The sequence below is a fragment of the Capra hircus genome, chromosome 13, assembly GCF_001704415.2.
Source record: "Capra hircus breed San Clemente chromosome 13, ASM170441v1, whole genome shotgun sequence".
Classification (NCBI taxonomy): Eukaryota; Metazoa; Chordata; class Mammalia; order Artiodactyla; family Bovidae; genus Capra; species Capra hircus.
The window spans coordinates 81,054,756-81,074,823 of record NC_030820.1 but is presented as its reverse complement, the minus strand read 5'-3'; the positions used below and the strand labels follow the sequence as shown (position 1 = coordinate 81,074,823).

General features: G+C 50.8%; 1 protein-coding gene across 7 annotated transcripts in view; it reads left to right on the top strand.

Moving 5' to 3' along the window:
• BCAS1 (breast carcinoma amplified sequence 1) overlaps nucleotides 4,562-20,068 on the top strand; it is a 99,021-nt gene continuing 83,514 nt past the window's right edge. For 3 of the 7 annotated variants that reach the window (XM_013968982.2, XM_013968981.2, XM_005688743.3), the window contains exons 1-3: nucleotides 4,564-4,931; nucleotides 16,169-16,245; nucleotides 17,460-17,538. In XM_013968982.2, coding sequence (XP_013824436.2) covers nucleotides 16,174-16,245; nucleotides 17,460-17,538 — 151 coding nt within the window. In that variant the 5' untranslated portion in view covers nucleotides 4,564-4,931; nucleotides 16,169-16,173. Of the gene's footprint in view, nucleotides 4,932-16,168; nucleotides 16,246-17,459; nucleotides 17,539-20,068 lie in introns of all 7 variants that reach the window. The other 4 variants (XM_018058052.1, XM_005688744.3, XM_018058051.1 and 1 more) reach the window with 3 other exon arrangements.

Sequence of the window (20,068 nt, the reverse complement as noted above, 5' to 3'; positions counted from 1 at the left end):
ATGACCAGTGCATTTTCTTGGCAAAAGTCTATTAGTCTTTGCCCTGCTTCATTCCGCATTCCAAGGCCAAATTTACCTGTTACTCCAGGTGTTTCTTGACTTCCTACTTTTGCATTCCAATCCCCTATAATGAAAAGGACATCTTTTTTGGGTGTTAGTTCTAAAAGGCCTTGTAAGTCTTCATAGAAGTGTTCAACTTCAGCTTCTTCAGCGTTACTGGTTGGGGCATAGACTTGGATTACCGTGATATTGAATGATTTGCCTTGGAGACGAACAGAGATCATCCTGTCATTTTTTGAGATTGCATCCAAGTACTGCATTTCAGACTCTTTTGTTGACCATGATGGCTACTCCATTTCTTCTGAGGGATTCCTGCCCACAGTACTAGATATAATGGTCATCTGAGTTAAATTCACCCATTCCAGTCCATTTTAGTTCGCTGATTCCTAGAATGTTGACGTTCACTCTGTTATCCAGAGCTAAAAAGAAATGAGCTAGCAAGCCATGGAGAGACATGGAGGAAATGTACATGCGTATTTCAAAGTGAAGGAAGCCCATCTGAAGAAGGCTGCAAGCTGTGCAATCCAACCACGCGACGTCCTGGGAAAAGGAAAACTATGGACACGTTGAAGAGGTGAGCAGTTTCCCAAGGCTTAGGGAGCGGGAAGGAAGGAGGAAGAGGCAGAGCACGGAAGGTCTTTAGGACAGCGACAGTGTCCGGCATTTAGGACAGCGACAGTGTCCTGTATTTAGGACAGAGACAGTGTCCTGTATTTAGGACAGAGACAGTGTCCGGCATTTAGGACAGAGACAGTGTCCGGCATTTAGGACAGAGACAGTGTCCGGCATTTAGGACAGAGACAGTGTCCTGTATGATGCTTCAGTGGCAGGCATGTCACTGTACATTCGCCCAAGCCCGTAGAGTACATACCATCAAGAGTGGACTGTAACACGAGAGAGGGCCTGGGGACGCAGCAGGGGAAGGAGAGGGTGGAGGGACTGAGAGAGTGGCCTTGACATATTCATCACCATGTGTCAAATAGACAGCTAGTGGGAAGCTGCCCTGCAAGGCAGGGAGCCCAGCCCGGCGCTCTGTGATGACTTAGAGGGTGGGATGGGGCTGGGTGGGAGGGAGGCTCTCCAGGGAGGGGAGAGGAGATGTGTACATAAATATATAGAGAGGTATATATAGATAGATACAGTTATGACTGGTTCACGCTGTTGTACAGAGGAAATCAGCACAACATTGTAAAGCAGTTGTCCTCTAGTTTAAAAAAATTAGTTAAATTTAAAAAATTCTAAAAGAGAGTGAACACAGATCTTTAGGACAGTGACCTTATCCTGTATGACACTATCATTATCCCGTATGATACGTCAATCCATCAAAACTATGGATTTTGAGTAGTTATAATGTAGGTTCATCGATTGTAAAAAATGTCCCATTCTGGAGTGGGCCGCTGATAGTGGGGTAGAGTGCACACGTGTGGAAGCAGCTGGTATACCGGGAATCCCCATACCTTCCTCTCAATTTTGCTGTGAAGCTAAAAAATTAGAGTCTTTTGAAAAACCTGATGGGAGGGGCGGGTGTGTGGACGCAGGAAGGACGTGTCATCGTACGTCCACTGTCTGTCGCTGCCCGTTCACAGGCCTCCATGGCGCCCACAGGCAGGAAGTCCCCGCGGACCCTGGCGGGCGGGTGTCTAGCAGGGCTCGAGGCGAGTAGGAGTGAAGTGGTTACAGCTACAAGCGGGTTTGTCGGGCCACTGGCAGCCCGGAGCAGCCTCGGGTTCCATTCATAATCAGAAACGGTCTCAGAACAGAAAGAAGGCCGCCCATTCTGAGAAGCACAGACAGCGGAAGAGCCCGCGGGGCCCCTTCCCCGATCGCCCGCTCCCTGCAGGGCCGGCTGGGAGGAGGGAAGAGGAAGCAGCCAGCAGCTGCCTCCCCTCAACCTGCCCTTTCTCCTCAGTCAGCTGGAGGCAGACAGTGCGGGTCCAACGCGTGGGTGCCTCGAAGCCACACCTGCAGTCGAGCCAGTGTGTAGGGCACTTACTCTGTTCTAGTAAAAAAGGGGATATAAGTCGTGTGAGTTGGGGTATTCCGAGAAGGAGTTCACTGCATTTAAAACCGATATTGCTGCTGCTGCTGCTGCTGCTGCTGAGTCGCTTCAGTCGTGTCCGACTCTGTGTGACCCCATAGACGGCAGCCCACCAGGCTCCCCCATCCCTGGGATTCTCCAGGCAAGAGCACTGGAGAGGGTTGCCATTTCCTTCTCCAATGCATCAAAGTACAAAGTGAAAGTGAAGTCGCTCAGTCGTGTCCGATATTGCATGCTAGAAAACTGGATGGCAAAACGCAGGCTAATAACTGAAAATTTCAATCTCTCTTTACTTAGAATGGCTTAGAATAGTAAGTAGAATATAGACCACATAGTGAGAGGCTGTGGGAGAAAGGAAAATGCTTTCTGTTTTAGAACCTCTGCATGCGTGTTCATACACGCTCAGCCGTGTCCAACTCTGCGACTCCGCGGACTGTAGCCTGCCAGGCTCCTCCGTCCATGGGATTCCCCAGGCACGAATCCTGGAGTGGCTGACATTTCGTCCTCCAGGGGGTCTCTCCAGGGACCCGGGGATGAAACCCTAGCCTCCTGCGTTTCCTGCATGGCGGGCGGGTCCGTTTCCACTGCACCGCCTGGGAAGCCCTACAGGCCCTCTCCCAGCACTGTTTCCTGCTTTTAGAACAAGGGTCTCTGGATTAGGTCCTGCCCATCACTGAGCCAGCCCTGCCCATGGGACCACTCCTCAGCAACCCTCGGGGAGGGTCTGTGATAGACCAGACAAGCTCCCTGCCTAGACGATGTTTCTTCGTGGTAAGACGCCATCCACAAGGTACTGCCTGTCACAAATACTGGCGGGAGAGCCGGTCCACTCAGGGAGGGCTTGCTGAGCCCTTCTCTACGGCAGGGAGAGGCCATCCTGCTCTGCAGGGTTCTGGGAGTCAGAGACACAGAACCCAGCACACAATAAATACAAAAGCACCGCAGCCGAGAGGGGCGGCAGAGACTGAGGGCTGGGGAGAGCGAGCCGCTGGCTCCCACTCAGCAGCCGGTCAGGCATGGGGTGGGCCTGGGGTCCGCTGTGGGCCCGGGGTCTGGGAGCCCAGGCCCTCGACCTGCAGGCCGCCTCACCCCGTGCTTGTGTCTATGTTGGTATGCTGTGCGCGCCTGACAGCTGCTTAGCAATCAGGCTTGTTACATTCCCGACTTAAAGGTACAGTGCGGAGCTGGAATCCGGCTTATAGAGGTAATTATGGAGCAGCCTGTTGTGAGTTCAGCGATTATTTCAGCAACATCTCTGTTCCTTAAACGGGGCTTTCTGAAGGGGCCTTCTCTAGCTCCCCCTGCTTCTCCTGCCTAGCAGCCTCAGCTTTCGTTTCATAATGAGGATCCCACTCTGTGACTCTGTTTCCTTGCAATACTCCGTGTTTAATTATAGTGGGCCTGGGCAGGGTCGGGGCAGGGCCTCTAAGCATAGGCCTGTAGACAGCTGGGGCTTGACAAGTATTCATGATGGGTGCTGGGATGCGTATATTAATGTACAAAGCCACAGTAATTACTGGTTTTATTTCTCTGGAATGTTTTCTCAAGAACACTGAATAACATAGCTCATCACGCTTCCCTTTTTGCACTGGCTGTTGGGAAGCTCAAAGCCACATCTGAGCAAGTTTATAAACCACACAGACACTCGCCAGTGGTCTTACTCCCATTCAATGTACCCACTCTCATTTTTCTATCTTCTTTTGCTCAGCTGAGTTCAGCTCAGTCGCTCAGTCGTGTCTGACTCTTTGAGACCCCATGGACTGCAGCACGCCAGGCTTCCCTGTCCATCACCAACTCCCGGAGCTTGCTCAAACTCATGTCCATTGAGTCGGTGATGCCTTCTTTTGTTATCTTTTTTAAAAATTTAAAAATTGACTTATAGTTTACATGCCATACAATTCACTTGCTTTACTTGCACAATTCAGTGACTTTTGGTATATTTACAGAGTTGTATAACTATCAGCTTGGCTTTCTGGTTTTGTTCTGGCCATGTGGCCTACGGGATCTTAGTTCCTGGACCAGGGATTGAACCTGTGCCCCCTTCCTTGGAAGTGCGGAGTCTTAACCGCTGGACCGCCAAGGAAGCCCCTCGTTATCTCTCTGTTTACACTCTCCTATTGTATCACATGTGTCTTCCTAAGATGCTGTAGTAAACATCCTTGCTGGAATTAAATACATTGAATGGCCCGTCTTGAATTTCTAGCTTGCAGGAAAGAAGAATGCCCTTCCCAGTGCCAGGCCCTGTCTCCAGAGCAGTAAACCACCCTTAGGTTACCCACTTTCCAGTACCCACAGGCCTTTGGGAGGGATGTTTACGTGACTGGAGGCTGTGGGGGGTGAGATGGTGTTTCCTCCCCTTCGGTGGTGTCTCAGAAAGAATGAAGGTGAAAGGCAGACAGAACTGCAAAACCTCACAGAACGTGTTTTCCCAGCTTTCCCCAGGCCCTGCGGTCACTGGGGAAGGGAGCTAGCTGCCCGGGTCGGCCTGAGCGGACGCGGCCGGTGAGGACAGGACGTTCGTGAGGCCAGGGAGGCGTCAGCACAAGAGCAGTCAGGGGCTCGGGTTCTCCGGGAGAGGCGAGGCCAGCCCCCGGGACAGGAAGAGAAGCCGCTCCTGCAGGGCGGCCCGGGAGAGGCGAGCTCCACCCAGGCTTGTGTTTGCCCTGCTCTGTGTATTCAGCCAGCAGGCTCCGGACGAGGAAGCAAAGGGCAAGGAGCCGGGCTCAGTTGACAGCCTGGCACTGGGCAGCACCAGCTGGACGCACGGCACTCCACGCAGAAGCAGCTCCAGGAGACACCAAGGACAGAAGACACTCCCACCAGGGGCTTGCAGGTAACTGCTTCCAGATCTTTTCAGCGAGGCTGGAGAGTTTGTTCTTTGCGGACGATTAACTATAGAAGCCAGAGGCCAGAGAGGGTTGAGCTTGACCCTGGCTCTGCCAGTGAGTCACTGTGTGGCGTTGGGTCTGTGAGGGCCTCAGTTTCACCATCTGCGAAATGGACCCAAAGATAGCCCTACCTAAAAGGATACAAGGATTACATGATAGTGTGGGCAGTGTTGAGTTCAAAACAGCAGAAATAACTCCTATTTGCATGGACCCGTTGCATGTCACTTCAAGTGTAAACCTTGGGGGGAGAGTCAGCGGATGGAGGGGCATGCTGTGTGCCTGGGAGACCACCATCAGAACTAGAGTCCCCCAGTGCAGAGCCAGCTTTGAGGCTGTGTCTGGGGGCAGCGCCTAAGGAGGTGAAGGAGACGGGGAGAAGGAGTCCCCCAGGGACTTGTGTGAATCGGGCTCTTATTTAACATTGACGACCTCCCCTGGAGGTGCCTGCAGGATTCCGATCCCAGCAGCAGACTCAGAAACCTGCGTTGCCCTCAGAAACTCCGTTTACTGCCTTGAACAGCCATGGTGATGGGAGAGCAGGTGGTCTGGAGCCCTGCCCACGCCCGGCCCAGTCTCAACCGCGCCACCAACCGGCGGGGCGCCCTGGGGTGGGTGCCTGCACTCTCCGAGCTTCAGGGTCTTCGTCTGTGAAATAGGCAAGTTAATAGTCTCGAGATCAAAGTGACATCCACGAGGACTGAGGGGCCGAGGCAGGGAGCACCTAGCGACGTGCTTAATGAGCATTAGCTGTTATTTTCATTGTTATCGTCGTCTCCATGTGATATCAGGAAAATGAGGCTGGGGAGGGGTGGGTAGCGACTCCTGGATCTCTCGGAAGGGAAGCTGTGAAACTGGGCTCCCGTCAGAGCTGACTTCAGCGATGAGTGAGGCTCTGCCCTCTCCTTGGGGGCAGAATTTAAGAGACACCGAAGAACTCCATCTTTGAAATAAATTATATTTTAAAGCAATATTTTTAAAATTTTCAATGAAGGCGAAAATATCCACAATGAACCAAGTAACCACACATTTTGTGAAGAATCAGTCCCAGCATTAATTCTGTTTTTTAAGATAATACATTATTGAAATATATAGATATATATTATTTATCCTGATGGCTGAGTTTTCTGGCACCCCATTAAATTTTGCACCAGGAGGCATCTGACCCCACTGTCATCACGCCCTGCTAGAGTTGAGCTGCCTTAGAGGCCTGGAGTGTATAGATCCTGGTGTGTGTGTGCACGCGTGTGCACGTGCACACTCAGTCACTCAGTCCTGTCCGACTCTCTGTGACCCCATGGACTGTACCCCGCCAGGCTCCTCTGTCCATGGGACTTCCCAGGCAGGAATACTGGAGTGGGCTGCCCTTCCCTCCTCCAGGGGACTCTCTCAGACCCAGGGACTGAACCTGCGTCTCCTGCATTGGTAAGCAGATTCTTTACCAATGAGCCACCTGCGAAGCCGTATAGCTCTGCCCCTAAATAAAAACCAAGGGAGGGCCCTGCAAACATGGATTTCGATTGAAGGAGTCCCAAATCAGGGTGGCTGTTTTTTCCCAAAGGGTTCTGAAATTCGGGAAGGGTTGTCTTTGTAGGGAAAGGCATGTGCTTCAGGAGAGAACCGGGCCTGGGTGAGCCCATCCTGGCTGGCTTCTGGTGGCGACGGGGACGCACAGAGTAGGTTTGGGAAAGGCCCTGGAGGGTGGGGCCGCTCCTGCAGGCCCGCCCGAGCCGCTGGTGGCTCAAACATTTGTGGAGGGTCACTGTGTCAGCAGCTTCTCCTGCTGCCCGGAGCTGGGCTGGGCTGGGCAGCCTGAAGGGTCTAAATGCGTTAGTCCTATGGAACCAGGATCAACCTTAGCTCTGCCTCACCAGAACTTTCTATCTGATCAGGGTTCCTTGACTCTCCTTTATCCATTAAATCAGCAAATATAACTTGAGGGCACACTCTGTGCAAGCAGGATAAGTGGGGTACCTGCCCCCAAGGAGTTTACGTTCTCAGGGTGAAGGGCTTGCATCATTAAGCCTCAGTGTCTTTATCTGCATAAATTGGGGATAACAGGCTGCTGCAAGAAAAAACGGAAACAATGGAAGTCAAGTGCCCAGCACTGGGCACCTTGCAGGGGCAACGTGGGGAGGCACTCACTCTGAGGTGCCCACCGTACCAGCCCAACCTCGAAGGGGCCGCCTCCTTGCATTGTGGGCCCTGACACTCTCCTGCCCCACCCTACTCCTGACCCTGCCAAGCTCATAGTAAGGCTGCGGCTAATGTTACCTGCCATCACTATTAGCCTAAAGATGTTTGGGGCAACACTCGGGATAAGATGCTGAGCTCCGAGCCTTCTAGAAACCGCGATGGGTAAAGGGGCACAAACACAAGACAGCATTCCAACAGCAGGACCTCAATTCCCAGATCTCCTCAAACACTCAGCAGCGGTTTGATAAGGAGGCCCTCGCCCTGAACCCACACATACCAGGGCGCTGGGTGCAGGGCTGGGGCCCAGAGAGGAACGGCTTTCAGCCCTCTTTGCACACAGTAGCCCGTGTTCCAGCACGGTGCAGGACCGCGGGTGGTGCAGGACCGCGGGTGGTGCAGGACCGCGGGGCCCAGCACGTCTGTTCTCATCACTCACCTTGATGCTGTCTTTGGAGCTGGGGGCAGAGGGCTTGTTCTGTTGGGCATGCCAGCCTGCTCCTGTTGGCACCGCCCTCAGTGGGTGGTGAGAAGGGCCCCCAGTTTACCTACATTCCACTGCATTGATCAAAGGTGTTTCCGTTTACCCAGTGACTAACTCTGTCGCCATTGCGCCCTTTGAGGACTTCCTCCTCCATCTGACGGTCATTTACCTGCCAGCACGGCTGCTGCAGAAACGCTCTTTCTCTAGGGCAGCTGGTACCACATCTGGTGTTCGACCTGTTTGGAGAAGGAGGACATATCGTTAACTTGTAGCTCAGTGAAGAGTCAGTGGTGGGAGGAGTGGGCGGGGACAAGAGGAAAGATGTTTAAGGAAAGGGGCTTGTAAGGAGCAGCAGCATGGAGACTGAGGGCTCAGGAAACCAGTGCAGACATTTACTTGCATCATATGGTAAATATCACTGTATTGGCAACCATATTACACTATATACATGTATCAAAGTACAACATGTTGCACTTTAAGCTTATAAATGTTTCATGTCAAAGTCATTCAGGTAAAACCCTCTAAAACTGATTAATTGATTAATTACATTAAAGGAGGCTGATGAACACCAATCCCTGGAGTAAATGAGGAGAGATGCAAAGAAAACTTCCCTGAATGGCCAGTTCACTTGTGGGTCAAAACAGAGCTAAGGTGATTACATCAGTAACAGGAGACATGAACAGTGAGAACTAACCTTCTTCTCGTCTGACTGCTGCCAAGCCCTTGGGCTAAATCTTCCCAGAAACTATTGATGACTTTTCAATTTTTCATTCGCTTTGGATCTGGCTATGTTCCTTGACTAGTTATGATTTTGATTTCTTTTTGCAAGAACAGATATGCAATAAATATTTTATAGTCTATGTTGTATTACATCATATGCAAATACTTTATAAAATTTAACATAACTTATATGGTAGAGGAGACAGTAAGAGAAAGAAAAAGCTTAGAGCTCGAACTGTGGAGCCAGGCTGCTAAGGGTTACGTCCTGATGCTCCCTCTTCCTAGCTGATGATCTGTATTAGTCAGCTCCAGCAGTGTAACAAAAAAAAAAACAGCCCACAGACTGGGTGACTTGAACAATAGATATTTGTTTTCCCACAACCCTAGAGGCTAATAAATCCAAGATGAAGATCCTAACTAATTCCGGTTTTGGTGGAAGTTCTTTTCCTTGCTTGCAGCCTTCACACCTCTGACCTCTTGTGGGGTCCTCACATGGTAAAGAGAGAAAGCAAGCTCTTGGGTGTTTTCTCTTATAAGGCGGCTAATCCTTAGGATTAGAGCCCCACCCTTATAACTTCCTCTAATCTGTCTCTGAATACAGTCATGCTGGGTTAGGGTTTCTACATGTGAATTTGTAGGGGAACATAATTCAGCATGGTCTTAGGCAAGGAATTCAGGCTCTCTGGACTCACACGTGATGCATCTGTAAAATGAGAACACTAAAAATGCCCGCCTCGGGAGCCCCCACCAGCCTCGTAGTCAGGATGGTCATCATCGCTGCCAAGGTCTGGGTTCGATCCTTGGTCAGGAAACGGAAATCCTGCATGCCACGTGGACAGTTTGGCCAAAAAAAAAAAAAGAGTGCTTTGAAAGGGTTGCAAACATTTTCAGACTCGCTGAGATGGCTGTGATTTGTGGGTGTTGAAAGCCAATGCCCTTCCTCTCTCTGAGAATCCGAACCCTGGTTCTATGTACCAGGGAGCCAGCATCTGGGGGAGTCCCTGGCCCAAAATGTCCAGGATGGCACCTCTCAGCCCTCGCCATCATGGAAGTCACCCGGAGATCCTGGAAATATTCTGATGCCCAGGCCCCGGCCAGGGGCTCTGATGGGATGGGTCTGGTGGGGCCTGGACACAGGGACTAAAATCTCCCGTGGGGGTTGGAATGTGTAACAGTGTGAAGACTGGCCTCAATAACAGAGCTGGGAAATGGAAAGTAAGGAGACTTTCTCTTCTGAATGACCCCCAGCCAAAGGCCTAGCCCACATCCTCCAAATGCTAGGCCCCTGAGTCTAATTTCAAAAACAAACCTCTCTGCCATATGGAGACTTGTGTTTAATGTCAGATTAAAAGAGAACATTCATAAAAACAAAGCTACGCACACCATCAGGTCATGAAAGGACGTTTTGATACCACCTTCAATTTTTTTTTTTTTTGTCCAAAATAAAAACCGAGCTCTTTCAAAGAATATGTTTTTCTTGATGGAGAAAACTCATCATCTGATGTATTCTTCTCCTCTGTTGGAGACTGGAGGAAGCTTCATCACAGGCAGGAATGGTCCAGTCTGGACCACCTGCAGCCTCAGTTTTGCCATCTGCTAAATGGGGATAAAAAGGGTTCCTGCCACACAGAGTCCCTGACACGGCTTTCAGGGTGATCAACTCATCCTGGCTTGCCTAGGACTTCCCTGGCTGTAACAGGAAAGGTCCGCCTCCCCAGAATGCCCTCATCCCCAGGACATCCTGGGGGTTGCTCTCCATCACAGCCCCCATACCTGCGTGCACTTGCTGAAAATACAGATCCAGGATCCCGGCCCGACTGTGTGAAGTGATCATGGAAGTCAGAAGCGCCGCCAAGTTCCTTAGCTGCTTGTATCAGACAGCTCTGAGAGTATCAGTGATGATCACGGTGATGCTTCTAATCACGGAGAACACCTTCGGGGCACCCCTTCACCATGCGCCACTCCCGGTTTGGGGTACCTTCTATGGATTAGTGCCGTGAACTCTCACAGCAACCTCTGGAGTGTGTGCCCTTATTATCCCCATTTCACAGAAGAGGAAGCTGAGGCCCCGTGAGGCTCGGTAACTTGCCCGGTGTCACTCATTCAGTAGGTGGCTGAGTGGGGACTCGCACCTGGGTGTTTAGCCCCCAGGGCCCACACCGTTATTCGACGGCACTGCTCTCTACCTAGAGGTCTCAGCACTGGCGCGCCCCCAGTCAGCTGTGATCAACATTACTTCCGTATCAGTTGCACCATCTTTGGGGCGGGCGTCCCTGGTGGCTCAGATGGTATAGAACCTGCCTGCAGTGTGGGAGACGCAGGTTCGATCCCTGGGTCGGGAAGATCCCCTGGAGGAGGGCATGGCAGCCCACTCCAGTATCTTGCCTGGAGAATCCCACGACAGGGGAGCCTGGTGGGCTACTGTCCACGGGGTTGCAAAGAGTCGGACATGGCTGAGTGACTAAAAACAGCAGCAACATCTTTGGGGCAGAAAAGAACTTGCCACACTCATGCAAACCTTTAACGAAAGGTGAAAGCCTTTTCTTTGACGTCCCCAGACGTGTTGGCCTTACTGGTGGGCTGCAGTCCACGGGGTCGCAGAGTCCCAATACGTTTGTTTCGGCCAATACTGACGTTGACCGATAGGTGGCAGTAACCGTTTGTTTTCGTCGCATGGAAATCTGGCCCCTTTGCAAAATTTGAAAGGCAGAAGCAATTTCACAACACATATGTTGTAACTGCTGGCGGAAACCAATGTTATCTGAGTCCAAGTTGTCCCTGCAAAAGACGTGCAAATGGATTTTCCTTCTTTCAGGCCATTTGGCCTCGACACTGCCGGAGAGGCGCCTTAAAACCTGCAATGGCCGGGATACGGAACCCAGGCTCCTGCGGGTTCAATGTTTCTATCCTGCCTGCACACACCACAGCTCTCCCAGGGCAAAGATTTTTCATAACCTCAAACATTTTAATTGACGTTTCCTCCCAAATTGGATTAAATGTGAGTTGAATAATAGGAGCTTTGAAAGTTTGTAAGCCCATTGGTAAATTATTTTTAATTTTGTACAAAGCTAGATTTAGATGGAGACATCACCTACTGTGCGTACATTCTTGCAAGTGGCCTTGGATGAGGCGTTTAACCTACGGATTTCAGTTTTCTCATCTATAAAATTGGAACGATGATCCCTCTGCCTTGCGGATTTGTCGTAAGGAGTAAATTCATTTATAGCACGCGGAGCCCTCAGGACAGTTTCCCAGCAGGTGATGCGCACTCGCCAAATTTGTTGTTATTATTATATCGGGGCATCCCTGGTGGCTCAGCAGTAAAGGATCTGCCTGCCAAAGCAAAAGACACAGGTTCGATCTCCGGGTCGGGAAGATCCCCTGGAGAAGGGCATGGCTACCCACTGCAGTGTTCTTGCCTGGAGAATCCCATGGACAGAGGAGCCTGGCGGGCTACAGCCCATGCGGTTACAAAGAGTCAGACATGAGTTAGCGACTAACACGTGATTTAGCCACTAAACTACAACGTTATTTTTATTAATATTACTATCGTTCAAACGTAATGTTATTTACTGAAGCTGTGCCAGGTGTCTCTTGCTGTGTGAAGCTTTTCTCAGGTTGCCGGAGGGCCTGCTCTCCAGACGCGGCGCAGGCGCTTCTCGCTGCGGAGGCTCTCCATGTTGCCTCGCACGGGCGCTCGGGCTGAGGGCTCCAGTGGCAGCAGCTCGTGGGCCCGGGAGTTCCTGCACCCGGCTCTGAAGCCCACGCCGCAGCAGCTGTGGCGCACGGGCTTAGCTGCTCCGAGGCACGTGGGAGCTTCCTGGACCAGGGATCAGATCCGAGTCTTCTGCACGGGCAGGTGGGTTCTTTACCACTGAGCCACCAGAGAAGCCGCTACTATTACTGTCCCTTGGTTACTAAGATCGTTAGCGTTGTCATTATTTTTATACACAGCGGGTTCAGTTCCTGGTCAGTCTTAATTTGGGCAACACTTAATCTCTCAGCTGCTTCAATCTCATTATTTGCAAAATGAGTATATGTTACTGAGGCTGATGTTGAGCAAAACCTATAAACTTTCTAGAAAAGGCCAGACAGTAAATATCTTAGGCTTTGCAGGCCATCTGGTCTCTGTTGATGCTCCCCAACTCTGCCTCAGCACATGAAAGCAGCTGTAGGTACACTATAGATAAACGAATGGGCATGGCTGTCTGCCAAAAGAATTTTATTTATGGATAGCACAATTTGAATTTCATATAATTCTCATGTGTCACACTCTATGATTCTTCTGATTTTTTTCCCCCAACCCTTTATAAGTGTAAAATCCATTAGCACACAGGCCAGCCTAACACAGGCCGTGGACTGGGCTTGTTCCCTAGCTGTCATTTGCTGACCCTGGCCTTGAATATTCAATATTGCGGGGGGGGGGGGGGGCGCGGGGAGGCGGGGAGCGCTCCGCAGAAAGAGAGCGGCAGTGGAACTTCCCTCAGCAAAGCTGAGGGATCCCGGGGAGAGGTGAGCCTGCTGTCCACCAACCCAGCCCCACCGCGAGCAAGAAACAATCGGACGCAACGGAGGTTCCGTCTAAGCAGTTCCCCTTTATTGCCACAAGCTCTTGGTTTTATATAGGCAAGCGGGGGAGGGGGGGTGGTGGTTTGCGAGGGACTTTCTATAGTTGCACCAATCATGTTAAAGGTCAAATCAGCATGTGCCATAGTTGCACCAATCACGTTAAAGGTCAAATCATCATGTGCCATAGTTGCACCAATCACGTTAAAGGTCAAATTGTCATGTGCCTTCATTACACAGGAGTCTATGGTGATCAACGAGCTGTCCACTGCACGGAAATCAAGAGAGCCAATCAAAAACTGTAACATAGACCACGCCCCTATCTCTTCCGCCAGGCGCAAACTTAGTTTCCCACCGCAAAGCTAACCCATCTTTAAGGTTTCCCGTTTAGGGCCCCACAGATATTATCTTCATAGTGTCCCATTTATAGATGAAGCAATGGCCTACTGGGAGCACGGATATCTTGGATTTTATAAATAGAAAATATAGCAACATAACTGGGGTCCTGTATGTTTTAGCACTGCCCAGCTTTATTACCTGTTGTAATGACCTGTTGTTAATACATAAAATCCCAATTCTGATATCTACCAAGTTCCCCCAAGAAAGCCCTTTTGTGGCCTCCCAAATTTCTGATTACCCAAGTCTCCCCCCATGGATATCCTTGGAGATGCATTGGCTGCGTTTGGCCAGGAATTAAAATCCTTGGCTGTTATTCCAAAAGCCAGCAGGCTGATGAGTCGGCAGCCAGGTCTTTGGAAAAGGGCTACCTTGGAATCACTGTGTGCGTGAAAAGGCAGCTTTTCACTAGTCAGGCAGCCTAGAGGGACTGAAGGAGCCGCACCTCCGGAAGCAGACGTCCTCTGGGCTAAGACTTCATGTGGCCCTTCTCTGGATGTGTGTCCTGGGCGCGTTCGGGAGACTCAATTCCCTCCTTTCCAGGGGAAGGGAGTTCTGCGGGGAACATCCCAGAGGCTGGAGCAGAGGCAGCCTGTGTGGGAGTCTCCCTCTGCGGCCGCTAACCAGCCGACCTTTGGAAGATGGTTTTTCCTCCTTGTGACTCAGCTTTGTCTCCGCTAGAGGGACATGGCGGGAACACCTGTTTCACGCGGGCATGCAGGGCCACGTGAGATGGCACAGGACACGCTCTGGGAAAGCAGCACTTGGGGCTGAGGACGTGTGAACAGTTGTGAACTATCGTCATTAGTGTTGTCACGAGGCTCTTGAAGGGTCTAGGGATAACGTGGGTTAGTGCCTAGTTCAGTGCTGCAGGGGTGAGGGATTGTTATTAATAATTATTCCCTCCGCCCAACTAATATGTTATAATTTGACACCTGATCAGTGCAGACGCAGTGCTGAGCTATAATTGTGGGTCAAGAGAAACAGTCCCTGCCCTCACGGTGCTTACAGCTAATGGGGAAGGGAGATGGAAGCTAAATGTTCTGTATTGCCCTCCAGGTTAAGTCTGGATCAGCTGTGCTTCATTCCAGAACCATCCTACCCAGTGTTGCCGCTTCCTGGCCTCTTCTGTGCCCCCATTAATGTTCATATATAATAATAGATATGTTACCTATTACCTTCTTGTTCATAGCATTGAACTGTATGTGTTTGGGTTAGCAAACACTTCTATATTGCTTATAAAGAGCCATGCATTGTTCTAACCACCTTACAAGCATTAACTCGTTGTATACTTGTAGCAGCCCTGTGAGGCACAGAGAAGCTAATTAACTCATCCAAGGACACACAGCAGCGAGGGGCAGGGAGAGCGTTCAAGCCCAGCTTGTCCTGTTCCTGCCCTGTGCTCACCACCACTGCACATGCTGCCTTGAGCTATCAGATGTGGCCTGATGTGTGGATTTACTGTCTGTTACTGACTGTCCACTCAACATATTTCAACTCCATGAAGTCAAAGGGGCTCATCTGTTTAACTCACAGCTGCAACCCTGGTGTCTGCTTCAGCATATGGTGCAAAGCTGGTGCTCAGCGTATATTTGGTGAACCACTAAATGAATGAAAATATAGCCAAATAGGTATATATAAGTATAGATATCTATTATATATGATAGATACATATGTAACATGTAGTGCTAAGTGCTATGGAAAAATGCCTGTGCTACAAGAGGTTTTAACAGAGGACTTAATTTAGTTTGAGGATCAGAGAATATTAAAAATTAGAAGTATCATTTTAACTGTCCCCATTCTAAAATCTCCTTGATCTAATAGCTGTGACTGGCTAAGAAGGAAGAAAATGGTATCTACGTGGAATATGGTTTTCATGATGATAATAATCCCCCGGAAATGAAACACAGTTGAAAACTGGGACTGCGTTTTAAAGAAATTTTAGGGATCTTCCCTAGCGGCTCAGTGGTAAAGAACCCGCCTGCTCATGCAGGAAACACAAGTTCCATCGCTGGTCCAGGAAGATCCCACACGCTCCAGAGCAACTGAGTCTGTGTGCCACAATTACTGAGCCTGGGCCCAGAGACAGGGAGCTGAAAGTACCCAGTCCACGAGCCACAGCTGCCGAAGCCTGCATGCCCCAAAGCCCACGCTTTGCCAACGAGAGGTCTCTGCAGGGAGAAGCCACAGCTAGAGAAAAAGACCCGCGCGGCAATGGAGACCCAGCACAGCCAAAGACAAATACAACTTGAGAGCATTTATGGGCGTATAGCTGGTTCACCATGCTGTGTGGCCTCCTGCGGTACAGCAGTGAATCAGTTACACATATGCATACACCCACTCTTGTTTAGGTTCCAAACTATTCTGGAGAAGGAAATGGCAACCCACTCCAGTATTCCTGTCTGGAGAATCCCGTGCACAGAGGAGCCTGGCGGGCTACAGTCTGTGAGGTCACAAGAGTCGGACACGACTTAGCGGCTAAACCACCAAACTCTATTACACTTGTTTTGGCCACACGACACAGCTTGTGGGATCTTAGTTCCCCCACCAGGGATGGAACCTGTGCTCCCTGCAGCTCAAGTGTGGAGCTCTAACCGCTGGGCCACCAGGGAAGCTCCTGCATTTAACTTTAATTCTGTTGAATTCATGAGCCACAAATCTTCCCTCATTCCTCAAAACAGACCTGAACAATTGGTCTCCCCGGGCTCGTGGTAACACACCCACAGTGACTGGGCAGGCCTCCGCATCTTAGTTTTGTACGCAGACGTGAGACTTCTGTTTCTCTTGGGTTTTAATTTGCTGAGTCTCTCTTTTTCTCTGTTGCAGGAACAATGGGTAACCAAATGAGTGTTCCCCGAAGAGTTGAAGACCAAGAGAATGACCCGGAAGCAGACACTCACAAGGTGGTGTCGTTACGGTCTCTGCGTCATTAGCTATTGGTCGGGAGGGTCGGGGTGAAGGCAGAGGGAGGAGGCTGCCCGAGGCTCGTCGGGGTGAGCGGTGCGGCGGTTGCTGCTGCCGGGGGTTGCTCAGTGGGACGCAAACCTCCAGAACCCATCGAGGAGCTGTTAAAAGTGCAGGCTCTTAGGGGCCCCACTCAAGGCCCAGGGAACCAGAAATCGCAGGGAAGGGGGCCCATGGAACCTGAGTCTCCATGGTGACTGATTCCCATCCATCGGTGCACAGGTGCAGATGGGTCTGGACCGGTGGTTCTCAACTGGGGATGGTTCTGCCTCGCCACTGGCAGTGTCTGGAGACGTTTCTTGGTTGTCACAACTCCGGTGTCCAGGAAACTTCCAAACACAAGCTTCTTTTAAACAAAACTGCTACCAAAATATAAAGTCAAGTCTTCCGAAAGATGTGTAGTCTTTTAGCTTTTTTTCCTCTCTGCACTTATTAACATATATTACACTACTAATAATATTAACAAAATAAGATATGCAAAGTACTTAGCATATAATCAATATTCAGTTAATGCCAATTATGAGTGGGATCATTTGTTACGAAAATGACATTGGGTAGCAAATATTCTCTTTGCAATCCTATTTTCTTTCCATGTGAGTATACCTATATGTGTATATATGTGTAACCTTTTTAAATGTCAGCAATAAATAACAGAAGAAAAAAAAATAATCCAGCAGTGACCTAAAATTGGAAAGGGGTTGCAACAGCTCCATGAAGGGGGTGGGTGTGGAGCAGAAAAACAGCAACGGGCGGCTTCCTGAATCTGAGGAGAGTGTGGCCTGGAGGCTGTGCTTGTGTGCGGGACCCTGGGGTGTGGTTAACCTCCCAGCCCGTCATGCTCTTGTCCCCTCACTGGTCACACCAGCGCCCCCCTTTGCCCAGGAGTCCCATCTGTACGGAGGGGTCTGTCCTGCCCAGGCTCACGGGGCTTGCTGAGAGCAGGCATAGACCCTGCAAAGCTCTTGTCAACCTGGGAATCCAGTCCTTTAGATCAGGGTATTAGTTTCTCTGAGGCGTCATAGAAAGCAGGGTGGTTTCTAGAAGTGGAGACTTTAATTTGTGAGGCGCCCTTGCGGCCTTGAGTTTCTTTCCCGAGTTTTTCTGACTTTTCTCATCCAAGACTTGGCTAATAGTCCCACACATTCTGTTCCAGGTCACATCTGGGGATGCGTGTGGTCAAAACGGCCTGCCGGCCATCATATCCGGCCGCACCGTTCAACTCTACGATGAAGGTGAGTGTCCCGGCGGGCTGCTCGTCCTGAGCATGGGGATGAGGATGGGGAAGGGCTGCTGGCCCTGCTGACGGGGAAACAGATGCCGGGGCTGAAGCCGCGTGGAAGGCACGTGTGTTGTTCCTGGGGCTGCAAACACAGCGCCACAGAGTGGCCAGCTCAAGCCACAGGAACGTACTGTCCCACTGTGCTGGGGCTGGAAGTGGAATTCAGGGCGTGGGCAAGGTCGGGATCCTCTGAGAGATCCGTGTGTGAAAAGATCTGTTCCCCGGGGACCTCCCGGGTGGTCCGGCAATTAGGACTTCGCCTTCCAACGAAGGCATGGCAGGTTCAATCCCTGGTCAGGGAGTGAAGTGCCCCCCATGCCTCACGACCAAAAAACCAAAACAAAAACCAGAAATAATATTGTAACAAATTCAATAAAGACTTAAAAAATTGGTACACATCTAACAAAAAAAAGTCTTAAAAAAAAGAAAAAAAGGACTGTCCCCTGCCTCTGCTTTGACTCCCGGGGGCCTCAGACTCTGGCTTCGACACAGCTCTCCTCCTTGGTTTTCCCAGCATCTTCCTTCTATGAGCATCTGTCTCTGGGTCCAAGCCTCTCCCTTCTGTACCCACACGGGCACGTGGGGCTGGGCACAGCCCCAGCCTCATCTTGGCTTGGTCCTCGGCAGAGACCCTATTTCCAGATGAGGTCGTAGGAGCTGGGGGTTGGGGCTCCAGCATCTCAGCAATTCGACACTTAACAGCACTCGTCTCTCTGGGCTGTGTGTGACGTCTGGAAGAGTCTGAGGATTTACAGCAATAAGGGAAAAGCAACAGAACAGAAACACTGGGAGGCTGGGTTCTTTGGAGTCCAACAGACCAAAGTTAAAACCCCTGCCCTGCAACTTACTGGCTGTGGGACCTGGCGCAAGTCACGTGGCTTTCTAAGCCTCAGTTTTCTCATCTGTAAAGTGGGGATAATGATACCTATCCCATGGAATTGATGAGAGAACTCAAGGAGATCAAGCATTTTACTTATTACCCAGCACTTAGGAATTCCAAAGAAACAAGTGAAACAGAAGGCGGCAGAGGGCGGTGTTGAAACTGGGCAGCGGGCTTCTCTCTCTGATTTTATTCTGAGCATAAGGCTGTGAGGGCTTCCCGGTGACTCAGTGGTGAAGAATCTGCCAGTGCAGGAGAGGCCGGAGGTGCAGGTTTGATCCCTGGGTCAGGAAGATCCCTGGAGAAGGAAATGGCACTCCACCCCAATATTCTTGCCTAGGAAATCCCATAGACAGGCGGCTGGCAGGCTGCAGTCCACGGGGCCACAAAGAGTCGGACGCGACTTGGCAACTAAGCAACAGCAAGGCCATAAATTCCAAAAGTCAAAGTTGACTGAGTTCTACTGTGTGAAAAATATCAGGAAATTGTGTAAGAGGCAGGGTGTCCCAGTGGTTGAGGGTAAGAGCGCTGGATTCAGACTGCTGGTTTTGCCATCTGCCAGCTGTGTGACCTTGAGCCAGTTACTTAACCTCTCTGAACCTCAGCCTCCTGATCAGTGAAGTGGGATAATAACAGTGCCTAAACATAAGTATCAGATGTAATAAGAGCACACATTTCAGTGGCGCATAGTAGGTGCTCTGTACGTATTAGCTGCCATGACAGTGTGATGGTTATGGTTGCTGTGATTTGCATGTGAGTTTCTGGGCTTCAGTGCCCTTCCCTGAACAGTGAGGAGATGAATCACAGCACTGGTTCCAGAAGCTTTAGAATTTCCTAATGTAAGTGAAGACACTGCTCTCTGTTTCCCCTGCTAAGCTCTGCTGCTCACCCCACATCTGACAGCAGTTATGTGGGCTTTCCATACCAAGGGGTTCTGTGACACCAGCTGGGTGTTCCACAGTTCAGTTCAGTTCTGACACCGTTTACCAAGAGTTAGCTTTGGCTCCCACCAGTTATGGGCTCAGTATCACAAGACTACCTCCCACTGAAGTCGCCGATGGCAAGTGGGGAGTCCCCGGCTTACCCACAATTTCTGTCCTGCTCGGCTACACACCAGAGATTCCCACGACTTCCCCCTCGGGTTCAGTCATTTGCCAGAGCGGCTCACAGGGTGCAGGAGAGCCGTGTGCCTGCTGGATTGCTCCTGCTCAGTCGCTCAGTCGTGTCCAGTCCTTCTGCGACCCCCTGGACTGTAGCCCCCAGACCCCGCTCCATGGCACTTCCCAGGCAAGAGCACTGGGCTGGTTGCCGCTCTCTTCTCCAGGGGATCCTCCTGACCCGGGGACTGCACCCACGTCTTCTGCCTCGGCAGGCAGATTCTTTACGCTCAGCACCAGGGAAGCCCCTTACCAAGTCACCAGTTCATTCTAAGCGGCCGATGGAGGAGGTGATGGGAGGGTCGGGGGAGGGACCCTGGGGTGGGGAGCGTCCGTGCTTTCTCTGGACAAGCCACCCGTCCAGAACCTCCATGTGCTTATCAACCCAGAAACAATCTGCACCCCGTTCTTCAGAGATGTCTGTGAAGGTTTCATTACATAGGCGT